This window comes from Antechinus flavipes, chromosome 3, assembly GCF_016432865.1.
Source record: "Antechinus flavipes isolate AdamAnt ecotype Samford, QLD, Australia chromosome 3, AdamAnt_v2, whole genome shotgun sequence".
NCBI lineage: Eukaryota > Metazoa > Chordata > Mammalia > Dasyuromorphia > Dasyuridae > Antechinus > Antechinus flavipes.
Window position 1 is genome coordinate 551,481,315 of NC_067400.1, and position 13,851 is coordinate 551,495,165.

At 35.2% G+C, this 13,851-nt stretch overlaps 1 protein-coding gene across 1 annotated transcript in view; it reads right to left on the reverse strand.

The window, feature by feature from the left end:
* Positions 1-1,379: 1,379 nt before the first annotated feature.
* SERTM1 (serine rich and transmembrane domain containing 1) overlaps positions 1,380-13,851 on the reverse strand; it is a 30,621-nt gene continuing 18,149 nt past the window's right edge. Inside the window, exon 2 of the mRNA XM_051987429.1 lies at positions 1,380-4,248. Within this exon, the coding sequence (XP_051843389.1) occupies positions 3,736-4,059 (324 nt within the window). The 5' untranslated portion in view covers positions 4,060-4,248 and the 3' untranslated portion in view covers positions 1,380-3,735. The remainder of the gene's footprint in view (positions 4,249-13,851) is intronic.

Consider the following 13,851-nt stretch of genomic DNA (forward strand, 5'->3'; position numbering starts at 1 on the left):
CTCTCTGCATTTCAGACTCCTACTTGAAACAGGGAATGCATGGGCAGCATTAGCCCTGGGAACACAAGTTGGAGCTAATTCTAAGTAGAATTAATCTTATGATAAAGGAGAGGGTTTCCCTGAGAAGTCTAGTTTTTAGGGAAAGAAGATCATGCCTGAGAGATCCTGCTATCAGAAGGACCAGAGGTAAGGGATTAAAATCTTTGATGTGGCAGATCTGGACTTTGTATCTTTCTACCATAGTAGTTATTCAAATGGTGTAGATGATAATGATGACATTTATAAAATGCCTAACATGTGCCAAGCACTTCACAAATATGTCATTTAATTTTCAAAACAACCCTAGGTGGTAGATGCTATTTTACCTATTTTACAATTGATGAAACTGAGATAGAGGTTAAGTGACTTATCCAAGAACTATTCAGGACTATTAAGTCTCTGAGAGTGAATTTGAATTTAAACCTTCCTGACTCCAAGCCCAGGCCCCTATTCACAATACCATGTAGCTGCCTATAGATGGGAAATAGTAGTGGAGGGAGTTTGCCTGTCTTAGACCCAAAATGTGTCTCTCTGGGGTGAAAGAGAGATTCACTAGAATATTGATTTGTTGTATCTCTAGTATATCCAAGTTAGGTTTTCCTCTATTTGGAGTCCAAAACATTGGGTGGTCCTGAGTCTGGAGAAACTTAGAACCATGGCAGGGGGACATTATATTCGTTGAAGAGTTAATGGAATTTTATTATGTATATTTAAGAGTTTTGTGTGTGTTTTCTATATTTATTTATGGGCTTCTTTGAGTTTCCTGAATTTTCTATATTTTTTTCTCCCTGCTTTGGGAGGGGGAGACTCTTTTGTACCTGATAAATATATTATCTTTCGTGTTTGTATGTGAACTGGAGTTGGATAGGAAAAGGCGGGCCTTTCATCCATTTCTATGGGCCCCATATTTGAACTATCTACAAGCAGATTGAGATTCCCCAAAGTAATTCCAGGTGAGGACATAACAAGTCAAATATTTAGTGATATTCTTTTTAGGTCACCCCCATCAAATAGACACACTTGTAGTAGTATTAGTGGGCAGCTAGGTGGTGCAATGAATAGAGCCTTGAACTTAGAGGCAAGAAAATCCAATTCAAATATAGCATCAGTTATTTATTAGCTATATGACTGAAAAAGTCACTTAATTCTTTTTGCCTTAGTTTCTTCATCTATAAAATGAGATGGAGAAGGAAATGGCAAACCACTCCATTATCTTTGCCAAAAAAAAAAAAAAACCCTCTAAAACGGAAACTCAAAAAGTTGGTTATGACTGAAATGATTGAACAACAAATTAGTGGCAGTAGTGGTAGTCATAGTGGCAATAAACAGAATGAGTCAGATTTTAGATGGGCTCCAGTTTTTTATTTTATTATTGTTGTTTATCAGGTAAATTTCCCACCCTTTTGAACACAATCAATAAAGTGAAAAGAAACCCATCTCAAGTTGTATGGGTGCCTTGGCAAATGTGTCAAGAACAAATAGAAATTATCTTCTAATTATGCACAAATGTGCTGCTATTTATCACTAATGATGTTGACTGCAATGAACCATCATTATTGCTGACCACACTTCCTTCAGGATAGGTTCTAGCAATTCAAGACTTTCTTTGAACAGTAGTTTCTTTCTGTGAATAGCTCTTCCATTAGGAACTTTTTATCTATTTTTTGAGAAGGAAAAAGCAGCATAGATTACTTTTAGCTGAAACTAGAAAAAAATTGAAAACAATGAGCTATCTCATTTAATCTTATTCCTCGATAATTAAAATTGTCCCTTTGACATCTGCATGATCCTATGCCATAGAGAGAACTTTGCCGTATGGTAAACACATATGTTTGTGTGTTTCATCTAACTTAGATGAATTCATAAGTGGAGAGTCACAACATTTGCATAAAAAAGCAGGTCTATATTTCATTTTTTCTGTAACTTGAATCCCTCCTTCATGGACTTTATGTGGTGATAGAGGTAACTTCTGTACAAGCTTATAAGATCCAAGGTAGCAACAATGTACAACTCCTGGGTTATTTATGAAAATGTAGTCAGTTAAAGATAGCCTTGGCCTGATTTATCCTTAGCTATATTTAAAATTAGGAACTTAATGGACCTCTATTTTAACAAGTTCTCTAAATTTCCCATACTTACCCACATACAAAGTATGTCTATGCCGTGAAAAATCTTGAATTGAACAAATTTTTGGGACTATTCTCTTGACTAAATAGATTTGAATGTCTAGCCAAATCAATGGTTGTGCTAGATTATAAAAATTCCTTTCAGATTAAAGTCTTTAAATTTTTTTAATGGGTAGGAATTGGTTGTGAAGAGGACTGTAAAAGTATCCATTGAATAAGAAATGGCCATTTGGGTTGTCATGTACACATACATTACCTTCACAATGAGGCACCTGATAACAGCGATAAGTGGTAGTCCTGCATTTCTGAAAATCCGTATTCTCCCAAGAGCAAGATTTTGTTTTGGTGAAGTTTAATTTCTTTCATATATAAGACCTGCATTCATTGACAGACTTCAGGGACACTGACTTGGATTGCATGGTCTGACCATCATAGCTTAGACTTATTTCTGCCAGTATAACCTACACTTATAGACCTCATCTCACAATTCTGCTTCACAGTACTAGATAGTATATGACAACAGTAAAAAGGGAGGTAATATTCAATTTGAACTTTGAATGAGAATACATATATAATTTTTGTATTTCAGATTCTAACATATTCAACTTATAGTGAATCAGCATATACCTAATATCTTGTTGCCATTACAGAATTCTGCATTAAAGTGTAAAGAATATAAAACTGAATACATGAGCACATGAGCACACTTCAATCAAATTGGTTGTTGCAAATCATGACAATATGATATGCTTACATTCTTCTCTATGTGCCTAATCACTGGTAGGAACAATAGGTATGAAACAAGAGTCCTTTTTTGATTTGTGCTGGGATATGCCTGAAATTGATAATTATCATTACAAACAATGGTAAAAATATGGAGCATTTGATCTGATACATATAAGTAGGGGAAAACACCCCAAGAGTCTGAATACATTGAGAATGTGATGCATGGCTCACAGTCATTCTTATCTTGCTCTATGAGAAAATAATTTCTTCTCAATCCTTGCCAGTATAATTTTGACTCATCAAAATTAAATAAACTATTTGGAGCCTTTCTTCAAAATTCTAGAAATTTCACAAGAGACATTCAAACTGAAATTGTTTTTCAGAATTATTTGGTTCATGGAAAAAGTTCAAATACTGGGGGGAAAAACAGAACAATTCTAAGTAGCAAAAAACACAGATTTCACTAGAAGGTCAGTTGGCTCTATTGGTCAGATGGTTTTTCAGAAAAGATGAAGTCCAGAAGCACAGATGGAGGTGAATTTCAGGTGAACATGTGAATATCCAATGCCATGGAATTAATGGATCCCTCTACTAAAAGGCAGGTCTAGGTCTGCAAGGCAGCTTTGGGGTGTGAAACCCCATATCGCTTCTAGATGCTTAAAGCTGTTTGTGTTAGCATTACGTTCAAAGATGAAAAGTGCTGCTAATTAAATGGGAAATTGAAACTAAGGGATGAGGGGTAGTCTAAGAGCTCAGAGTCATCTCTTCCAGGATGGCCTGAAAGAATCACCATAACATGCAACTAACCCCCTACAGCACCAAAGTGTTCTCTCTTCATTTTGATTCAGGAGGAAAGGTTGGAGAAAGTAGACCTCTGAGAGGAGATGCTACAGACTTCCAAGTTAGTGAATGAGCTCCCAGCATCACTAGGATACTCAGGATAGGACGAACTGGATGAGATGATGTTTTTAAGCCTCTGAAGAGCAATGATCAAGAGCAAGAGCAAAAATGCCAAAAGGCTAAGAAATATTGAAACATAGATGTACACGTTGGACAAATGGCCAGAAGATGAATCCACGGAGGTGGACAGCGAGGTGGGAAAGAGCTCCAGGAAAGTTCCATTCTCCACATTGCCCACAAGTCCAGATGAAGGGTCAGGGTCTGACATCTTTGTGGTGTGAGAGACAGAATGAGTGTACTGAAGATCAAAGCTAAAGTCAGACAGAGGTTAAAATGGGCAGATTTTATAGTTTTTCATCTTTTCCATGGAAATGCTGGTAGAATAGTGGGTTGTTTTATCCAAGCTGAGGGTCTTTCTTTCCAGACAAGTACAGTGGAGATTTGGTATCTGCTGGAACTGTAAGAAAACAGAAAGAATTGAGTACATGGCTCAGACATCTGAAGTAATTCTAAATTTATGCTCCCCCTTTTTGGTGTGCCTAAATCAAACATGATTATTAAATCTAGTGGGAGAAAAACCAAAACTCTTCCCTAGGAGCAAGTATGATTTACCACATTGTGAACAATGACATGACAATGAACTTTTATTATCTCTCCACAGTACACTAGGTGCTAGGTTTCTCCAAGTTGCTAAAGATAAACTTAAAATACATTTCTTATGTGTTCCATCTGTTGCAATTTCAACACATGCTGAATATGAAGCTCTGTGCACAGGCCCCCAAAGATTCAAATCAAGGTCTACCTCCTCCAGGAAATTCAAATTTCACCAATTCTGAAACCCATCAACCCACCCCCAGACCAACTCTCCCCTATCCACAAACTGGGGAAAATTGCATTTGCAATTTCTGTTTGGATCACAATTGCCCATCTTGTCTCTCTTATTAGACTGTAGTCTCCTTGAGAACAAAGACAATGTCTAAATGTTTCCACACTTTAATATGTGCCCCCAAACTGTCAACTGATTTTAGAAGAAATCTAGGCGTAGCTAGAGGGCACAGTACATAGAGAAGTGGTCCTGGAATCAAGAGGCCCTGAGTTTAAATCTTGTTTCAGACAGTTAATAAGTGTGATCCTGAGCAAGCAACTTAACTTTGCCTTTCTGCCACAACAACAACAACAGGAAAAAAAAAAAAAAAACAGAAAGAAGAGAACCTAAATTTCCTTTGTCATGTATTGGTTCTTCTAAACTCAAGGTAATCAAATCACTCAAAATTTCTCACCAATTCTATGAACCAGCTTATCAGTTATCAACTTAAACTAAAGAAAATGTATGTATTTTGCATCTTTTCATTGAGTCTATTTCCCATCTTTCTCTTCTTTCCCCTCTACACTTTAAAGGAAAAAAAGGGGTGATATTAATGGTTTGAGCTTAAAATATGGTAGAAATCAGGAGGAGAGAGATGATATGCACTATTCCTTCTCATCTTGACCTTCCATAGGCCAGGACAAAGATGTCATAAATTGCTGGAAGAGATCTCAAAAGACATTGATTGAAATTTCATATTAGAAGTGAGGAAAATGAGCCTGGGAGATGCAAAGTGACTTGCCATGGGTCACTTAGATAGTAAATTTCTGAGACAAGATTTGAAGCCAAGTTTTTCTGATTTTAAGTCCAGAGCTCTTTCAGAATACAATGGAGTAAAGCTGGTAATTATCTAGATTTCTTCTAGGGACAGGATCTCTGGCATTCCTTAAAAGAGGATACAAGAAACTCTCTGTTTACTTCAATGGTTCATTTAGGCCATTGGGACTAGAGAGTGAAGCTTAATATTCAAAGAGATACTTCTAGAGAAGATCAGTAGAAGATGCTTTTTTTCCATATTCACAAAACATACTGGTAGGTTGGAATAAATCCAAAGGAGGGGACATGCTAGCACACTCAAGAGACTTGAAACTATGCCATAGGAGAATCAATTGAAAGGAGTGAGAGTATTTGGTCTGGGAGAAAAGATAGCAATTTAATACATTACACAGAAATATTGAACATCTGCATAGCTACTAAATTAAAGAATCAAGTTTTGAAAATTTTTGCAAATTATTTTAGATATCAACAAAAAGATAGATTTAGAGTATGTTGAAGGAAGAAAAAAAGAGATAGAGACAAATTATAATGAATTAAAAACAAGGAAAAGTAGAATGAAGGAAAGCAGTACATTTTTATTCATTTGTTCTTACCTAGAAGAATGTATTACATGTGATAGAAACTCAGATATCATCCTATAGAATATAGAAATGGAAATTCTGAGAAGAGTACATATAAGATGATATAGAAGTTTGGGGCAATGAACATAGTCTTTTAAATGTTGGTTGGAGGTAATAATATCTGCATAAAACTCAGTAAAAACAACAACAACAACAACAACAACAACAAAACAAAAAAACTTTAGGTAAAGGAGACTTGGGAGGTGGGGCATGATGAGTACCTTCAAGTATTTGAAGGACTCTCATATAGCAGCCATTCAACTATTTGACCCCAGAGAATAGAACTAGGAGAAACTGGTAGCAGTTGCAGAGGAATCAATTTTTAGATAGATATAAGTACAATCTTTCTAACAATTAAAATCAACCAAAAGTAGAATGCATTTCTTTGAAAGGAGATCTCCATATGGGAGCTAGACCTCTGATTGGCAATGTTAGGAAAAGAGATTCTTGCTTAGCTGTGAATAGAGCTAGACAAATTCTGAGGTCTCTTCCAAATCACACATTCTGTGATCCAGTGAGGCTATGGTCTCTGGTGAAAAGGAAAGAACTGAACTCATTAGAGAATTATGTAATTTCAAAATAATTGTCTAACTCTCATCCCCTGAGGGTACAATGCTCGAGGCAAAACAGCTCCTATGGCACCATTCATTTTCTCTCTGTCCTGCATTTTACCTTTAAAACTTACATTTCCTTTCTGTTCTTCAAATCTAATTAAATATGTGATTTTTCAAGAGTCTGACATTGACTGGTTATGACCAGAGCAGAGCTGTGCTGATAATCCCCAGGAAGGAGCTGCCTCTAAAGGGGTCGTCCCTGTCAGGGCAGGCTAATGAGTCTTAGCAAGTTCCTCTGGGGAGGCCAGTGACAACATCTTGGTACTACCTAAAATAATTTGCCTCCTACAGCTCATTATGCTTTGCCTGGTGACTTAAATTCCATTCTACTGCCACAGGCCTCTAACAGTCCTAAATAAAGGAAGAATTATAGTTGGATATTGAGTATAACACTGACATGTGTGTGTGACAAGGATGCTTTACATGAGTGTAGCTGCTCAGCTGTCTAGTCTAGCTCAAACAGAACTGGGAGAAAACTGGGGTGGGGGGGGAATTTCTCCCAATCTTTACATTTAAGAAATGTGAAAAATGTGTTCCAGTGAAATGAAATCATTTGTTCAAGAGCATGTGTGTGTGTGTGTGTGTGTGTGTGTGTGTGTAACTTTAAATTACTTTAGAGAGAAAGGTTTGGGATTTAATATAATTTTCAGATCACTACTAAATTTAAAATTTCAGCAACATAAACTTCATTTCAATACATATATTATACACACACACACACACACACACACATATATATTTATATCAGAGTTTAGGATGAGAAGATCTGATTTCGAGTCCTGGCTCTACCACTCATTACCTGTATAACCTCTTCAGGAGCCTTAGCTACTTTATCTGTAAGGAACTTATGATTCAGCTTCCCTCATAGGCTTGTCATGCTGAAAACAAATTGCAAATCTCAAAAGAATTATATGAACATCAGTTACTATATTATATTATTTAATACTATTAGATATAATTCTTACACTGTATTATACTATACTATATATTATTATATAATGCTATGGCATATAGTACATATTGTATCCCATATAATATATAGTACATATTATTATATAATGCTAAAACATATAGTATAAAGTATGTTATATATGTTGTTGTTCAGTCTTGCCCAATTCTTCACAATCCCATTTTGAAGTTTCTTTGGCAAAGACACTGGAGTAGTTCGCCATTTCCTTCTCTAGTTCATTTTACAGATGAGGAAATTGAGGCAAATAAAGTTAAAGGACTTGCACAGAGTATATGAGTACACGCATCAATAAACACACATACACACACACTAAATTTATACATCTTGTGTATATACACACATATATAACATACATTATACATACATGTGTATGTATAGATATAGATGCATAGATATATGCCTGCATACATGCATATGAAGTGCAGATTAAGCGAGTCCATCCCAAATATTCACTTGGCCTATTTGTGCCTGACATGTAGTAGAGCCCAAGCTTGTATCGGTCTGATCAGTCACAATCAGACACACTGTAGCTTGACTCTAACACAATGAAGTCATTTTGGTCCTCTTCAAGAACAAAGGAGACCAACTAATCAACCAACACTAATCAACCAACCAACTGTGCATACTATATACATATATATAGTTTGAGTACATATATTATACACAATACTATAAAATATACTATACTATATGTTAGATTATATCATATATATTGTACTGTAATATATGCTATAGTATCTAATATAGTATATATGATATTATATATACTACACTATATTATCTTATGGTCTGTTAAACTATACTTATCCTATAGTATATTACAATGTGATAATGAAAAACACTGTAACCTTGAAAGTGCAATATAAAATACAATATAAATAAATAATAAACTAAATAATAATGAAATGTATAAACTTTAAAATACAATATAAATGTCGGTTATTTTAATTAATGATCTCTGTGGGGAAACCAAGACACAAAGAACTCTCATGTTATAAAGCAGTTAAGCTGCAGAGAACAAAAAAGCCTTATTATTTCTAGATTCTGAGAAAACTGACCAATAATAAAATATTTTCTTTACAACAATAAATTCAAAGAGAATTTTCTGATTATCCTTCAAAGGTTTATGAGAACAGCACATTATTAGTTAATGTATCTGAGAAAATAATATATGGGAAGCCCCTAGAAAAGGAAGATTTCCATAAAATGTTCTTTTTTCCAGATAACCTTAAAAGGATACAGAATGAACACAGAAATATTATGTCATGATTTTCCATTCTTTCTTTTAAATTACTTTAGAGAGAAAGGTTTGGGATTTAATATAATTTTCAAATCATTACTAAATTTAAAATGTCAGCAACATCAACTTCATTTCAATACTCTAATCTAGAAGAAAAGGGTCCATATATTGTTAAAAATACATTTAATTTAGAAGAATTCAAAACAGTTTTCATTCCTTTTTCTTGCTCAAGTTGAAAATTGAATGCAGCTTCATTTTATTGTTTAAATATTTTATGCTGAAGTGTATGGATAATAGGGATGTGCCAGAAATGAATAAAAATCTAATTTCCCATGTTTATGTGTAGGACTATATGAAGCATTGAGTTCAGGATGGTAGTGAAGAGGTGAAATCCAATCAATCTGCAGTTCCTGGGGATAAAGGACTCTTCAAATTGATCCTTTCTGCATGGTTCCTCCCAAGCAGACTGCATTTAAACCATGGATGAGACTTCATTTCAAATGCATATACTTGCCCTTTCTCTGCCCTGCTTCTCCAAATGTCTCTTTCCAGGTGACACATAACAGCCATGGCAGCAGGATTTTGATATTTCCTAAGCAATCTTCAGAAACCATAGGTGTCAAGGTGATTGGGAAGGAGAAAGCTGCATCCCAACATTATAAATTGTAATCCATCTAAATGATTCATTACATGGTCAATTTTTTTCCCTAGATTCAACAAACTAACTCAGGAGCAAACAAGGTGTGGGAGAAATTAAGATCCTTTATTAAGTTTAGCGGGGTGGCAACAGGAACATGCTGCATCAAAGAGGAAATACAAAGTTTCCTAAGGCAAATGACTATTCTGCTCATCCTTCCATTAACAATCAGTGCTCCTCCTCCCTCAATCCCCTTATTGTAAGACAATAAATTAATATTCTTTATGGAATTATTAAAAGGAAAACATTCCATACCATAGAGGAAAGTTGTATCCTCTTAAGTTTAGGTATTAAAGCATAGAGAAAGTCAGAGACATTGTCAGCTCTTCTCAGAATACGAAGTTGTCACAAAATTTTCTGGGAGTCTACTGTCTAGGTACTACTGACAATCAACAATCAACAATCAACAATACAGGGATTGTAAAGAAAAAATCCCTGCAATTTATCATGCAGGCTACTCTGAACACATACCAAAAAGCCCTGAGCATTAGTTTTAGGCTACAATATCTAGGTTTTGGTAATATAAGAAGGCTATGTATAATGGAATATCAAGGAGGATTTGGGAAAGATAATGATTTGCATGTCAAAGAACAGAAGGAGAAAATCTATATCAGGTAAAGCAGGAAACAAGCCAATGGTTGATACCTCAGCTTGATTTTGTAAGCTAGTTGTATGCAATTCTAATCTTAAGTAAATGACAGCAAGAAAGTTAAGCCAGATATTCTCTTATCATTAAGTGAACAGAAAATGGCTGAAAGGCTGTGCCTTCTCTTGCAAAGTGATTCAGTCAAGAAATATAGCAATATGATTTTATATAGCAACAGCCAAGTACAGGTAAAGGAATCAGTTTGTGCTAATTGTAGGCAACAGGGAATTCTTTTACAATGTGAATTGTTTACTTTATTCTTTTTGTCTTCTTTTGTATTTTTTGGTTTATTTGACATGTCCTTTGGGTTATTCTCTTAACTACCACTCCCACTAGTACTTTGGGTACATCAGAGAACAGCTTACTATATCTCCTCCAATCAAGAGAGGGATAGGGGTAACTCCAAGGGTCAGGGTTTTTAGTACTGTTGCTCATAAACTTTTACCATTGTGCTTCCCTCTACCAATAAGCCAGTAAGAAGTAAGAACAAATGATACGTTGGTATATTCTGTCTCAGAAATACACATGGTCTCTCAAGAAGAATTGTCTTAAGTTAAAATTAGTGAGGTACATGTATAGAATACACGTGTGGCAAAGGGGTATCTCTTTTTTTTTAATAACTTTTTATTGATAGAACCCATGCCCGGGTAATTTTTTACAGCATTATCCCTTTCATTCACTTCTGTTCCGATTTTTCCCCTCCCTCCCTCCACCCCAAAGGGGTATCTCATAATCCATATCGCTTTACAGCCTAGAATGCCTTTCTAAGTTCATGGCCAGCATCCTTCTCTGGTACAAAGGACCATGTTCCTTTAAACTGCATTTTTCCTTGAACAGCCTTCTTTCTGTTTCCATGTTGATAATGTTTACACATTAAAAATATTATCTATGCCCTTACATTTCCAAGCATTTAATTTCTATCTGATTGATTAGCAGTTGATTAATTTTACCTTGGTATCTACACTCTCTCTCCTCATATTGATGAGAGAAAATGCTTGAGGCCCAACAATGTTATAATCAATCTATAGAATTCCATTCCTGAAATATAGGTGAAGATTCTATTCTATGGAAAACACCTGGCTAAGCTTGGAGGATCAAAAAAAAAAAAAAAAAAAGCTCCTGCCTTTACAAAGCTAACTTTTTAATAAGACATGTAAGAGGCTAAGATAAGCCATCTGAACTGTTACCCAAGTAGTGATTGAGGATCCATTCACATATTCTAGTCCTGTTGCTATTATGCATATATACTGGAGTGAGGAAGGCCATTTTTTGCTCTGAAGCAGAATGAAGCTAAATGTTCCATACAGAAATTGACTTTAACATCCTGGCTAGGCCATTTTAGTATTCTCTTCTAAAAGACAAAGCCAACATACATATCTGTCCTTTAAATTATCACAGTCATCCTCTTGCTTTGTGAGCCTTGTTTCAGTTTATTATCTATTGTTCCTTTCCTTTCAGTAGGAACTTGAAAGTCTTATTTTTTCAAAGGGAAATTCGGATGGACAGTTTGAAAAAATCCTTTAATGAAAGACTTTCTCCCAATACATCTTCATTAAATATCCCCTACACTCAAGTCTTGTTTCTCCATACTCCAAATGAGCAGTCCTGGGAACATAAGTAAAGATGAGCTAGAATTGAAAGAGATTAGATTGTACATATCTCAAAATGATATTTATAAAATGCTTTCCCCAGATGAACAAGTGGCACACCAAAGAGGAAATTCTGTTACTTTAGTTCATTTCTGAGAGCTCTCATCTTGTAGAATTCAAAAAAGAAAATACTTGAATTACAGTTGCTTATAGAATCTAGAAACCATTGAGATATGTACATGAGCGGTCCTGAATTTGGAGTAGGGATACAAAGAAATCAAATTGAATTTGTTGTCTAGGAGGTGCATCTATTGTTTTTCTGATGTCACCCAAAAGTATTTTTTGGTGGGCTTACTTAGATTTCTTGTAGACCTTTGAGAAACTTATCTGAAAGAGACATCAAAGTGATATCACTCTATTACTCACTTTCTGAACATTCAACCTTATTTCAGCTCAATAGCATTCATTTAGTATTCCCTACATGCACAGGACTGGGCTAAGTGCTGCAACAATCCTAAAAGGGTTTGCAGTCTGATAGGGAAAAATAAAAAAAAAGCACAACAACTATAATTCTTAGAATTGTAGCAAGAAAGGAAGAAAACTAGACTTGAAGTGAAGAAAAGTGTAGGATAAGAACACCACTTCAAATATTTATTGACTACAAAACCTTAGGCAAGTCCTAAAATCTCTCTCAATTTATTTCTCATTTGCAAAATCACTTATTTCTTAGGCTTGTTGTGAAGATATAAATTACCTTGAAACCTGAAGTTATGTGAGAGCTCATAAGGAGAGACCACTTCCATCTGAAGTCAAGAAAGACTTCATGGAGAATATAACCTTGAAATCTGGGTAGGACTCCAACAAACTGGGGATGTAAAAAAGGACAACCCATATTCAGAGGCAGCTTGAACAAAGGCACAGAGACATGAGAATATTTGGAATATGAAACAGTAGATGGTCAACTCTGGCCAGAATATATTTTCCTGAAAAAAAAAAAAGATGGGTTTTCTTCAGAGACTTAGTTAAGAAGCAGGAATGATATCTCTGAAGTATAGGAAAGATACAGAACAAAGGGAATTAATCTAATTGTTAACAATTGGAAGATTGATGCCTTTAAATTCAAACTAAGAAGTTTAATGTTAATTCAGTGGCATTAGAAAGTCATAGTAAGTCATTAGGAGAGTTACATGATGAAAAATGGTCTTTTATCATGATTAATATGGCATCAATGGAAACAATTAGCTAGTCTTAGTAAGAACTACTGAGAGCCTGAACAAATGTGGCCTAGTGGGAATGGAAAAGAGGGAACAGAAAGGACAGATGTTTCCAAAGTGGAAAAGATAAGACTTAGTAACAAATTGAGTGTGTCAGTGAGGGATAAGTGAAATGAAACCAAGATTTCCAGTCACATTTGTATCTGAGAGGATAGAGAAGTAAAAACATGGTAATGTTGTGAATCTCCCATACTTGTGAACTCCAATGAGTAAAGGTGTGAACACAAGCATTGTATCAATTAGTTCTACTTAGTACCTTGTTTCAGGTTCTGGCCCAAAACATCAACTCTAATGAGTTAGCAGTTTGTAAAGATTCCAACAGTTTTTGAAGAGATGATAATAATCATAGAATTCTACAACTTCAGAGATTGGTTCATAGACTACATCTATAAAGACTCCTTTCTTCAATCTACCAGCAAATGGAGTAAACCAATACCTCACAAAATTCCCATTCTGCTTTAAGTCCTAAGATATTTTTCCTCCCATCAAAAAATTGATATCTTGTTACTTTAACCCGATGTTCTTAGCTCTACCCGTTGAGGCCAAACAGAACAAATTTAATCCCTCTTCCACATGAGGGTTCTTATTGATGACAATTCTATCTTTTTAAAGTCTTCTCATCTCCAGGCTAAACAAATTCAGTTCCTTCAACTGTTCCTCATATGACATTTATTCATAGTTCATCAGTGCCCTGATTGTTCACCTCTGGACATATGTCAATAATATTTCTAAAATGTGACAATCAAAAGTGAACACAAAATTCATGAT